We start from the raw sequence: 13,150 nt of genomic DNA, 5'->3' as shown, positions 1-13,150 counted from the left end.
ATAGTATCCAAAATGCTGGCATGTCTGATTTTATTTCATAATAATAGTGCCTTAAAAGTAACCTGCTCTATACCAGGACAGAGTACATTCTATATCTTTGCACTATATTGCTTCATTCATATTCCTTCTCTACATAAAAGTAACCTCCCCTCAATTCTTCCTGTCCCCCACTCCTCCACCACACCCAGGGATTCTTTAGTGAGATATTTTCTCTCTAAATGTTCATGTGGCATCAGCCCAATCCCAACCACTTTCCCCTCCTTCCTTCAACATCAGCTAATTAATGATCAGGAAGCAGGAAAAGGATATTTCTCCCATGTGCTGTTATAAGGACTAATTACCAACATTCTCACATTAGAGGCACGCCGGCCCTTCTCCCTCTCCATCATCCTCTTCCTTTTCATCCTTGATTTGTCCTGTTTCTCTCCCAGACAGCCTCTTGCCTCAGGCTGGGAGTTCTCTATTACTGTTTCATCTCTTTTCCATACCTCTGGATGTGACTGCAGCCAGAAACTCGGGCCAAAACCAGCAAATTTATCACCAGGATAATGACAGCAAGCTGCATGCTGAGTGAATTCTGAAATCCCCCTCAACTCCTTTTTTTGCCAAAACCTGTGGAGTTGCAGGATCCAACATATTATTGAGACTGTTATCTGCACATGAAGAATGACTCCACTGGAAAAAAACAATTTGGTACCAGCCGTGGAGCTATTTTTAGACACTTGTTTAGTGAGATTTCAGAAAAGAGAATTAGCCATGTGGCGGGAGAGGCTAGCCAAGTCTCAAAATCCTGTTTTGCTTAACTACACTCTAAAACTATCTTGTCCACATGTCACATTACAAAAACCCAGCTTTTTTTTTTAAGGAATGCCTCATTGTTCTGAGAGTAAACATTTATGTTTGTGGAGTTTATAGAACTGGCATTCCCAATGGCTAAATTCCCCTATTTATTTACATGACTAGTTCTTCACTGGCCTACGACTGCAAAATTCTCTGAATCCTGCCCCAGACTTCCTTGGCCATCTGCCTTGTGGGAACCCTATTCAAAGAAATCTCCATAGACTCAAGGAGAAAGGAGACTTGGGAGTTTGCAATGAGAACTCAAAAAGTTTATGGTCCAGTAAATGCACCTGTTATGTGCAAGATACTATGTGGGCACTATATGAAAAAAAAATTAAAACATACTCTCAAAAAACATTGTAGCTAGTTGGTAGTATAAAACATTGATACAGGAAGAGATAATTACTAAAAAATCAATTTATGCTAATGAGTATTACCAAATGAGAAGGAAAAATCCATTTTAACTGAGCTAACTAAAGTTTCTAATTTGCCATCTTCCTGATTGGCAAACTTGGACCCATTCATCCTTGGCCCTATTACTTATTGAGCTATAGATAATACTGTCAGAGAAATAAGAATTCTGTGTTACTGAGAGCCCAGGATGCTCTCTTCTATTCACCCTCTCTCCTTTCCTCCCCCCAACTCCACTCCCCATCCAGAACTCCACAAAACATCTCTTATTTTTCAGAATTACTTTTCATACCCAAGGAATGCCTTTTATATACTCTTTAAAAATAGTTTTCCTAATTATGTATATAGATAATTTTTAACATTTGTTTTTAAAATTTTTGAGTCTCAAATTCTCTTTTTCCCTCCTTTCCTTTCCACCTCCCCAAGAAGGTAAACAACTGGATATTATAACCTATAGGTTATACATGAGTGAACATGCAATACATACTCCTATATTAGTCATGTTGTAAAAGAAGACACAGACCAAAAAAGAAAAAAATAGCCCCCCAAAAGTGAAAAACAGTATCTTTTGATTTGCATTCAGACTTTATCATTTCTTTCTTTGGAGGTGGATACTATTTCGTATCATGAGTCCTTTGGAATTGTCTTGGATCATTGTGTTGGTGAGAATTCTCAGTTGATCATTGTACAGTATTACTTACTGTTACACATCCTTTTTCTCATTACTTGCGATAGGTCCTAAATAATGCTTGATAAATCTCTTTTGGTAAGACACTCACAAGAAACTAAAATAGATGTGGACAAAAGCAGCTAGGGTGATACTAAGTAAAGAATAATAGAAGAAATGAGGAAGGAAACTGGAGAAAAGGTATTGGGGACAAGGAGGGTGGAGGTAATAAATGTCTTCAAATATTTGAAAGATTGACATGTGAAAAAGAAGTAAGAGTTATCTTGGTTTTCTTCAGAGAACAGAATTGAGGAATCGTAAAAGAAAATTACAGGAAGCCAGAATTTGGCCCAGTTTTAAGAAGTACTTTTCTAACAAAGTACTTTCTCTTTTATAATAAAAGGGCCTTCTTATAAGACAATAAACTTCTGTCTCTAAATATTTTTAGTCAAAGGCTAAATTCAATCAGAGTTACTGTAGGCTAGGTTCTTAAATTGAAGGTGTTGGACTAAATACTTCTATATATATGTATACATACATACATACACATATACATTATGTATACATGAAAACATAGCCCTTCAAACTCAACTTCAATGATTCTGAATGTTACAGAATGTTCTGCATCATCTCCCATGGTTATTCCATATCCTAATACTTTGTTATATTGTTCAGCTATAGACCTTTCTTGAATGTACAAAGTGTTAAGAGATTTATGCTAGACTAAGGAGCAGTAAATATTCCACCATTTCCTGGAACATTACCCTGGTCACTTCCTGCAACTGGAATAGCAGAGGCAGATTGCATTGACATTTTAACAACTAGTGTATTTGCTAAATCAATCTCAATAAAGAAACCTTCAATCTCATTGATTTACCTCACATCCAAGCACAATCATGAATTCTTAGGGTGGAAAGGGACCATGGGGTCATCTGGTCCAACCTCCCACCTAATGTACAAATTCCTTCTATAACCTCTCTGATTCATTTGAGATTTCTTGGAAGTTATAGAAGAAGAAACAATCCTATTTGACAGCTCCCTGATAATAAACATTCGGTAAAACATAAAATGAGGAGATGTGTGCTCATTGAAGGTGTTTGATGCTCTTTCAAAGGAGGTCCACATTGAATCCATATTAAAGAGAAATTCCTTATGGATGATGAGGTGGATAACATTGTGCTGATTGCATCAGTCCTCAGAATATTGCTAACCCTATAGGAAACACCAAATGAATGAAGACTATCTCTTGTCTAGATTTTAACATGTATTTTGGATAGACACCATTTGGAACTTATCCAACATATGTATTTTTGAGATAAACAATGCAAATGGTCAATGAGTTAAGCAAGGGGGAAGAAGCCTAGATTACTTCAGAAAAATGCATTAGCTCCAGGTTGCCCACAAAAGCAAAGGCCCATCTTTTACTATTAACCTACTGATGGTGCTCTAGGATAGTGAGGCATAGAATTCGGTACTTCCTAAGAATTAAACATGAGTATCACACAGAGGGCAATGAAGATGCAAAAGGTAGGTGTGAGGAATTCTAAAGAATGGGAGTGAGAGAAACTATCAAAGAATTGTCAAGTGACAAGAGTAAAGGATAACACATGCATAGTCAAAGTGCTTTACAGATGACCTAAAGATAATTAGAGAAAACCAAGGAGGCCTCTGTGGTGTTCAGTGGAGCCCCTGTAATGATCTTAGGGAAGGAAGTGTATAAGAATAAGCAGTCACGGATGGTTTGCATTCTGTATCATGGAAGGGATCTCCTGAATCAATGAACTTACATATCCATTTGAGTCACAATCCTCATAGGTCATACTGCTGCCTCATACATTTGCAGCAACATAGAACTCATCACTTTTAAAGAAATCCAAAGTTAGACAGTTTTAATTGTTTGAAAATTCTTCTTCATGCTGATTCAAAATCTGCTTCTTTGCACCTGCCATACATTTTGTCTGATCTTAACTTTCTATAGCAACACAGAAAAAGTCTAATATCTTTTCCACATTAAAAATCCTTCAAATATTTTAAAAGAGATAGTATGTCCTTCTTAAGTCTTTTCTGGGTTCAGTTTCCTCAGTCCCTTCAAATATTTCACATATAACTTTGCAGTTCATCCCCTTCCTCTTTCGATGGCCCTTCTCTGGACACATCTAGTTTGCCAGTCTCCTTGGGGAGATTTGGATACAAGCTACAGATGCATTCTGAACACTTCAAAATATGATAGATCTATAGCCTCCATTGATCCTTCCAAATAGGATATTTCTATTAATGTAGACTACAATTGTGTCATAGCTTTTGTAATAGCCATATCTGTGGGCTCACACTGAGCTTGTGGACAATTCAAACCCCCAGATCTTTTTTTCCTTGACAGCAGTTCATGTGTTTTCATGGAGAAAGTGGAATTTGATCTGGATTTCAGTTCTCTCTCATCCCAAGTATGAACAAAAGACCCACATCCTATTCCTCCCTCAATAATAACACACAGTGATGACATCTTGAAAGTATATCACTAATATAGACACAAGCTCCAGCTGAGCCATTTGTAAAGAGCTGACTGATGCAATTGAATCCAATGAATGTAAAACATATTTGTAGTGACCCTCTGAGGTTCCTAGCTTTGTTGTCACTTCCACTGCCAGTTTTGTAAGCTCCCTCCTGGACTAAGAAACATAACCTTTCTTTTTTTCTCTACCTGACATCTTTTTTAGAAGGTCAGAGGCTTCTCAGTCTGATGCATCTTTCCAGAACTTAGGTTAACTCACTAATACTTTTGCCACTTGTTTCTTTGACAGGTCATCTAAAAGAAGAAATTAACCAACGGCAGATACAGAGAGTTGCTTTAAGTGAGTAAAAATATATGTCTGTTGTGTCAGGGGTGGAGGGTTAATATGATATCATACCACCTGGGCTGATTACAGGGTTATATATGTAAAAGAGCTTCCATAAAACAAAATATAAATGCATAAAGTTCACTTTACAGGGCTACTGGCAGAGCCAGGTGTAGGCAAAATTGTGAAAGAGACATGTGCTGTTTTCTGTGCCATACTAACTCTCACCATGCATCCAGTGTCCCTTGGCTGCTCAGGTTTCCCCACTACAGTATGACCCATCCTGATTTACTCCTTCTTAAGCAGCATCATTTCACATTACTGCCTTTTTTTACCCAACATAGATTTTAAAAACAAAAAACAAAAACATTCATTATTTCCTGGGGTGTTTTGTACCTTATTCTCTCATTTTCAAAGCTATAGATAGTTGATTACTAGTCTACTTTTGAGGCATGCAATGTGTAAATGAACCATAGATAGCTTCCACCATCCCATGTGCACTTTGGCAATGGCCTCCTGGAAATAAATATGCTCAAGTTTTTGTTTGTTTATTTGTTTAACCAAAGTCACAGAAGAGACTAGAAAGATCTTGGTGAGCTGGTGGGAAAGATATTTGGGGACAGATGATGAGATCCTTTAAATCATTCCCCATGCTCCTTTTCTTGACTAAGCCACGGCACCAATGTTAAGTCATTTGAAGAATAACAATCAGTTGAAAAATTGAAATCTTCTGATTAAAGGATCCTATTTTGCAATTCCCTGCCTATGACTATTATAACTGCAAAACAAAAGTCTTCAAGGTCAAAAGGATAGAAGAAGGACCCAAACTGTACAGGAAATGATTTACCTGAAACTAGCAACTAATAGTTCTGTGAAGAGTTTCTGTTATTTTCTTTTATTAAAACCCAATAATAATTGTCAGTAAGATAGTAATAGCTGGAATGCAATGTGAACAATAAGAAGCCTAACACATTCTGGCCACAGCTCTAGGGATCACACTGTTTCAATATGCTTTAAAAAAGAAATGGGATGTCAGTCTCTTGACCATCGTCTGGGAGGAAGCTGCTACCCTGGACTTGTCATTGTAATACAGACCAATGAGTTTCTTAACTTTTAGCAGACTTAGCTGATTGTTTTCCCCAGCAAAAGGTGAGTTCTTTAATAGAGAGAAACTGACCTCAAAATGTTGGGCTCAGGAAAGGTTCAAAGCAAGCTAAGGTGAAAAATGACTCAGATGAGCTCTCTTTTTGTCCCTAAGCTCTTAAGTGCTGGGCATTGAATAAGCAGTAATTCCCTAAAATCAGCTACAACAGCTCCATTATGACAGTTCTATGGGCAAGGTCCTTCTTCATGTAACATCTGGCTTCGTCTCATAGGCATTTAATGAGCCCTTGTCATAGAAAAACAATGATGTGGAAAATACCATTTGAAATAACTGTATAAGTAGTTTGCATTTAAGACAGGGTAAAACTTTTCCTTGGGGAGTAAGGAGCTCCATCCTTCCTTTACTTCCAACTCCCCATCCCCCTGGGAGGCCTGGCCAATTCAGCAGAGGGACTGGAACTGCTCAGGCAGATTTTCTCCCCTGCCTGGAGCAGACCTGGGCTTTTGGAAAATTGCTGCATGTTTCCAATCAAGGCTCCAGGCCACACAAATATTTTCCAGACTCCCATTCTTCATTAATGCACCATTTTCAAGTAGGTCCATATTGCCTCCTATCCTTTATATTGTAAACTGGGGTTCCTTATTTGTCTAGTTATCATACTCCAAGCCTCCTTCTTCCAAATGACAGCAGGTGTCAAGTTCAGGAAGGCTCAGATTTGCCTGAAGTAATCAGGAAACTTCAAACAGAAAGCACTTTGGTTGGAAGTCTAATTAAGAGCATGTTGAAATACCTATTTATTTTAAAAACCATACTATCCCAATTAGAAAGGAAGTGTTAACATCTCCCAGCTGCCATTTTGAGATTAAATGCCTTGTTATAGTCCAAACACTTTAGGAGGTTATTTGATTGAGATTTTAAAACACCATTGCTCACATTTCCCAGGTGACCACATTTCAGAAGTGAATTTTGCTTATTGAAGTAAAATTCTCAACTTAATAAATTGTTTATATATTAGTTTTCCATTTTAACCCTCACCTTTCCAGCTAGCATTTGGGCAGAAGGCTGGGGACAGAAGACTTCTTAGAAACACTAGGAGCAAATGAATTTGGGACCTATGATACTCCTCAAGAGCCAAATTGGCTTCAGGCATAGGAAATGAATCAGTGACTAAATACAGTATTTAGTCCTTTTTTATTTCCTTTCCTTTCTGCTCATTTTTCATTCCTTTCCAATTTTTTCTTTTTATATTTATTTTGCCAACTTCTTCTCTTTTTTACTTTCCCTAACCCCTTCATCTTCAGTTTTCCCCTTTTCCCTTTATCATCTTTCTTTATCCTTCTATCTCCTTTCTCTTAATGGTTGACTTTATTTTTTTTCTGTCCCTGTTCAAATTCATTTGTATATGTTGTACATGTGTATTGGCATCCGCCCAATAACACTGCCCTAAACAATGTTATTTCCTAGTAATATCATTGACATATTGTAATCAAATCCCTCTATAATGTAACAGACCCCTGTGGTAACCAGCTGCCCAAGAAGCACATCAAACGTTCAGCAGTGAACCTAATGTTGCTTTAGATATTGATTTGGTTTTGATTTTTATGGTTCTGTATACATGTAGGTACCATCTGAGTACACAGCACCTGAGCATCTGTGTGTGTGCACACACACAGACACAAACAATTATGAATTTTAGTAGGAAACAATTGCCAAGGGAATAAGGATTGAATGTGAAAGCTTAAGCATCAATGACAAACCAATGGAAGAAGGACTCTTCCAGTCATTTAAGCAGCCTCCATCTGACCTTTGTCTGAGACTAGCCACATGCGTGAATATATATGTTGCGTGCATGTTCCCTTTTTAGTGATCAAGTCTAAATTAGAATGTACTTTGTTTAGGACCCCACCCAGGAAATCTCTCAGAAAATATAAACTTTACATCCTACACTAATGCCTTAAAAAGACATAGTCACGGCATCTGGCGTAAACTATAGAGTACAGTTTAAATTCAATGAGAATATAATTTACAGTAATTTGCAGTAATAATGGTAATGACCACATTTGATATGATGGTTAAACCTATGAAGAAACATGTGACCATTATCAGCTCTTTGTAAGGGAATGGTTTAAGACCAATTCTCAAAAGCATAGTAATAGGAAAAGTAGTAATAACTAACTAAAATTGGGTTTAGACCAATTCTAAAAAGCACAGTAATAGAAAAAAGGGATAATGACTACCTAAAATTGGGTACTAAGCCACAAGCTGGTAGGTGAAAAATTAAGGAAACAACCAAAAACAAATGGATACTAATTTATGTTTTAGCTGAATATCACTGTTTGGTTCAAGTTAAATCAGACCAAATTCAGTGGCATTTGTTTGTTTATTTTCTCCAGATCTCCAGACTGCTTTGTTTGTGCAGTATTAGTATATCTGAAAATAATTGTCCTGGACAGAGTAGAATGTAATAATGTCAAGTGAGAGAGTAGTCAACCATAAATACTTATTAAGAATACCTACAATGTGCAATATACTATGATAGGAGCTATGAAAAGAATCAATCAAAAACCATTAAAAACTAGGCTAAGTACTAGCTACATAAGTATAAAGAACAAATGATCCCTACCCACAATGATTTCTTTTAACAAGTGAGATAAATACATATAATACATATACATATACAGCCTGAATACAAAGGTAATAGAGACAGAGAAAAGAAGAAGAGGAAGAAAAGCAAGAGGAGAAGGAAGAGGAAAACAAATAAAATAAAATACAAGGTACTTTGGAAAGAAGGGTACTGGCAATTTGGGGGAGGGGTAGAAGTCTGGGAAAACTTAATTCAAAAAATATCTGAAGCTCAAATCAGAAGAAGAAAGGGACTATATAAAGAGGAAATAAGGAGAGTATATTCCAGGTATGGAAAAAGTCAGTCTAAAACCATAGTGAAAAGAGATGGAATACCATGGGGTTTCAGAGTCCTGGTCACATTTTTACTTGAGGAAAATTACATCTGCATATATTGGAGTGGGAAGAATCTTGAGTCAGGGAGACTAATTAGGAAAAGAACTATTACAATAATCTAGACAAAAAATAATGAAAACCTGAAGAAAAGTAGTAATTGTATGAGTGGGAAAACGGGGTTAAATGTAAGAAATACTGTGAAGGCAAAAACAGGAACTAGATATGTGGGCTGATGAGGGAAAATAAGGAGCCAAGGATAATGCTGAGATTATGAATCTGAGACACTGGAAGGATGGTGATTATCTTTAGTAGTAATAGGGAAGTTTGGAAGAGAGGAAAGATCGGAGGAAAGATAACAAATTCAGTTTTAGACTTGTTGGGACATCAATTTTGAAATATTCGGGAGGCAAATTATGATTCAATACTAAAACACAAAGGACTGAGATTGGATCTAAATCTGGGAATTGTCAAGAGTTCATGAAAAAATATAGACAGAGAAGAGATGTGGGTCTAAGACAGAACCATAGGGACCATCCACAGGCATAATGTATATGATGAGCCAAGAAAGGAGACAAAGGAGGAACAAGCAGGGCCAGGGCAAAGTAGGAGAGAGTAGTTTTACAAAAACACAGAGAGAAAAGAAGATCCAGGAAGAGAGATTGATCAGTGATGTCAAATGTAGCAGATAGGTTAAAAAGTGTTAGGGGAGCCATAATGTCTAAGTAATAAGAAACAGTGTGGTAGGCTCCCTTCCATGAACTCCTCTAAACAGATCTAGAAAATGCAGAAAGAGTCACAGTGAGTCATGTGTCCACCCAGCTCAGCATAAGGAGACGGGGAAGTCTGCAGACAGTGGGGATGGGCTAGGCTGTCCACAGAGCCCTGCAGGGTTAGACTGTGCATCAGGGTAAGAAGAGATCCTAGGTCATACAAGGATTCCATCAAATATATCAGGACACCTTGATAGGGATAGGTACTGACTAGAAGCTTTGTCACCTACTGCTAATTCTGGGTCATAAATGTAAGGTAGAGTAAGAGGGCGATGGTACAGGAGAGTGACATTCTCAGGTAAGGAGGTTGCTGGAAAAGGAGAGAGTTCAAAAATCAGCACCGGTAGCAGGAACAGCAGTGTGGCTCAGACCCCAAGCTCAGAGAAGGGTCTCATTTCTAGCACCTACTTTGCCTACAGAATAATAACCAAGGCAGGGATCTAATACCAAAGGGAGCCTACAATTCTGCCACTTTTAATCAACAGAGCTTTCCAACTGGCTTATCTAAGTAGAGTCCAACAGTATACATCCTAAGCCCGGTAAGCAAAACTTACTGAGCAAAGCTCAGATCAGAAGAATACCAATTGTATTTTACCCTGGATCAGATCCCTTTGGGAACACTAAAAGTTCACAGGTCTCAAGCTTGTCCCTGAGATCCTGGAAAAATACAACATTCAATATTCCAAGAAACAACATAACACTCAACATTCCAAGGACCAACCCAGACCTACCTTCCAGTAGTGTCACAGAGCTCATCCCTAAAATCAAGTTTGAATTTGGGAAGCCACGTGGAAGAATGGATGAATAAAAAAGAACACCACTATCACAAGCTATTTTGGTGGCAGAAATATTTCAGACACAAACAGAAGGAGAGACTAACTCCAAAACATCTACAGACAAAGCCTCAGAAAAAAACATGGTTTGGCCACAAAATCAAGTAGAATTCCTGAAAGAGATGAAGCTAAAGTTTTTTTTTTTTTTTAAAGTTAGATGTTTGGTTTTGTTTTGTTTATAAATGGAATAGGAACTTTTTTTTTAGTGGAAATTTTTTAGAAAGAAAATGAGAAGAATCATTAAGGAAATGAACAGCTTAGCACAAATGATACAAAATCTTGCCTGAACAATCTCCCTGAAGATTAAGAAGAATGAAATAGAATTTAATTATTTCATAAGGCAACAACTGAAAAACAAAACTAGCATAGCAAAAACAATTGACCTTGAAAACAAATCAAGGAATACAAAATTAAAAATCATTGGACTATCTAAACACTATGACCAAAAGAGAGAGAGAAAAAAAAAATCTCAAATTTCAAGAAATATTAAAAGAAAATTACTCAGATTTCTTAAGGCAAAGTAGAAAATAGAAAGCCCCTACTAGTCATACCTCTTTAAAGGAACCTCAAAATGAAAACTTTCAGAGACATCATAGAGAAAATCCAGAGTTTCCATATCTGTCTGTCTATCCATTTATCAATTATCTATCAGTCTGTCATCTGTCTATATCTAAATCTATCTACACATACATATATAAATACATATACATGCATATACATATATATATATATACACGTACCTATACATATATTTCAATCAGTCAGAAAGAAAGAATTCAAGTTCTGAAGAACCTCAGAAATTATTTAGGATCACTAATGATTTATCGCCCACCACTATAAAAGAGTACAGAACTTGGAATATGATATCAAGAAGACAAAAGAAATGAACAAGAATAAATTACCCAGCAAAATTGAAAATGATGACACAGTGGGGAAATGTGACTTTTAATAAAATTAGAGAACTTCCAAATATTCATGATGAACAGACAAAGCTATGGAAAAACACTGATGATCAAACACAAGAGTAAAGAGAAACATAAAAAGGTAAACATTAACCTACAATGATAAAAGACTAAAGAAGGATAATATAGAGAGATGATATATGTGTCAACACAGTTCATAGGGGGAATCCAATTAGACAAAACCTGGGAATGGTTCTGTTGTATATTGGTGTTAAGAAAAGAATGGGAAGAGAGAGGAAGTGGAATACATTGGAAAAAGCAGGGAAGGGAAAAGAAAGGGGAAATTATTTCATAGAACTGGGGTATACATTAGTAGACATCTATCAAACAAAGATGGGGTGAGAATTCATTTAGGATAGTCCCTTTTTTTTTTCAGTAAAGAGACAAGAATCTTAGCTGAGGGGAAGGCTTAAGAAAGGAAGAGAAGAAAAAGAAAAAAGGTCTTGCTTTTGAGACTATTATAGTCTAGTTAAGAGAGCTAAAACTTAGAACTAGCCATTTCATGTATTTAAATTTTATAGTACTTGATTAGAAGTCTTGGGATTCTCCATGAAAACATCTTGATGCATTGGAGGTGATCCTGGGTTCTTGAAGACTAGACAGTGGGGACATAAGGTCAAGCACCAACATGGGTATGCTGGGAAATATTTAACAGTGATTTCTCCGGGAAAAGAAAATGTAACCAGGATACATGCTTAAATTTAAACTATATTATTAACACTTTCTTAAGCCTCGATAATCAACAAAACAATCAACCCAGCCATGATTATAGGGTATACCAATTTGTGAGAGCTGGAAATATTCATATTGATCATTTAACAATTGGCTCTCTAGACATTTTCAGCTAGTTCCAGCAGTCCTAAGTATGGTGGTTCCCAGCCTCAGTAATGTGGAGCCACAGGAGAGTTTGCTAAGGGGATGGGGAATACCTCTCAAAAAACTTCTACTATTCTATTGAAAATAATGAATCTCTTTTAATTATGTGCACATGCATAGGAAACTCAAGGATTTATTTCCTTTGGTTTGACTAGGTGTCTTTATTTTATTCTTAAATGTATATGTATAGTATACTATAGAATTTATTTCCTTTAATGTCGAATAGAATGTATGGGAAGATTTACTGTAAGCAAAGGATTTGAAAAGGGTTGTGGATCCTTGCCCTAATAGATCCCACCCACCAAGCAAGGACTGGCCCCAGGACACACTAAGTCTTTGTTTAAAGCTCATCATCAGAGAGACTCATCATTATCCTTTCTCTATATCCAATTTTGGTAAACTGCAGGAAATGAAGTCTTTAGTTAACAATTCACAAAGACCAGACCCCTTCACAAATGATTGAAGTATTGAAATAGTTAGGATTTATACCTTACCTGCTTCTAAATTATAGTCTGTGGACTAAAATTCAACAATTCAACAAACATTAAGTGCTTAGTATTTACCAACTTCTCGGTGACATTTAAACATGAAACAGATTATAGCTGAAATCAGAAAGAATGACTGCTTTCAGACCCCACAACTAAGCAGATTACTACCACATTTTAACAATAAATTTCACTCCATTTTCTAGCTACTAAGATAGAAAGAGGAATTATACATTTTCATTTTTTGACAACCAGCAGCACACAGTTCATGTACAGAAGCAAATGTTTTCTAGAACTAAACCTATGCCATAGTTTATTACAGGGATCTTTGTGTGAAGGACGTTGGGTGACACAGTGAACAATATCTTCAACTGCAATTTTACAAAAGATACAGAAACGCTGTTCAAGC

At 36.7% G+C, this 13,150-nt stretch overlaps 1 protein-coding gene across 7 annotated transcripts in view; it reads left to right on the top strand.

Moving 5' to 3' along the window:
• The window catches only part of KIF6 (kinesin family member 6), a 463,312-nt gene that overhangs the window by 383,582 nt on the left and 66,580 nt on the right, over positions 1-13,150 (top strand). For all 7 annotated transcript variants that reach the window (XM_051996888.1, XM_051996884.1, XM_051996886.1 and 4 more), the window contains exon 16: positions 4,717-4,767. In XM_051996888.1, coding sequence (XP_051852848.1) covers positions 4,717-4,767 — 51 coding nt within the window. The remainder of the gene's footprint in view (positions 1-4,716; positions 4,768-13,150) is intronic.

This window comes from Antechinus flavipes, chromosome 4 (assembly GCF_016432865.1).
Source record: "Antechinus flavipes isolate AdamAnt ecotype Samford, QLD, Australia chromosome 4, AdamAnt_v2, whole genome shotgun sequence".
NCBI classification, from domain to species: domain Eukaryota; kingdom Metazoa; phylum Chordata; class Mammalia; order Dasyuromorphia; family Dasyuridae; genus Antechinus; species Antechinus flavipes.
Note: the sequence above shows the minus strand (reverse complement) of the source record. Positions and strands in the feature narration are given on the sequence as shown.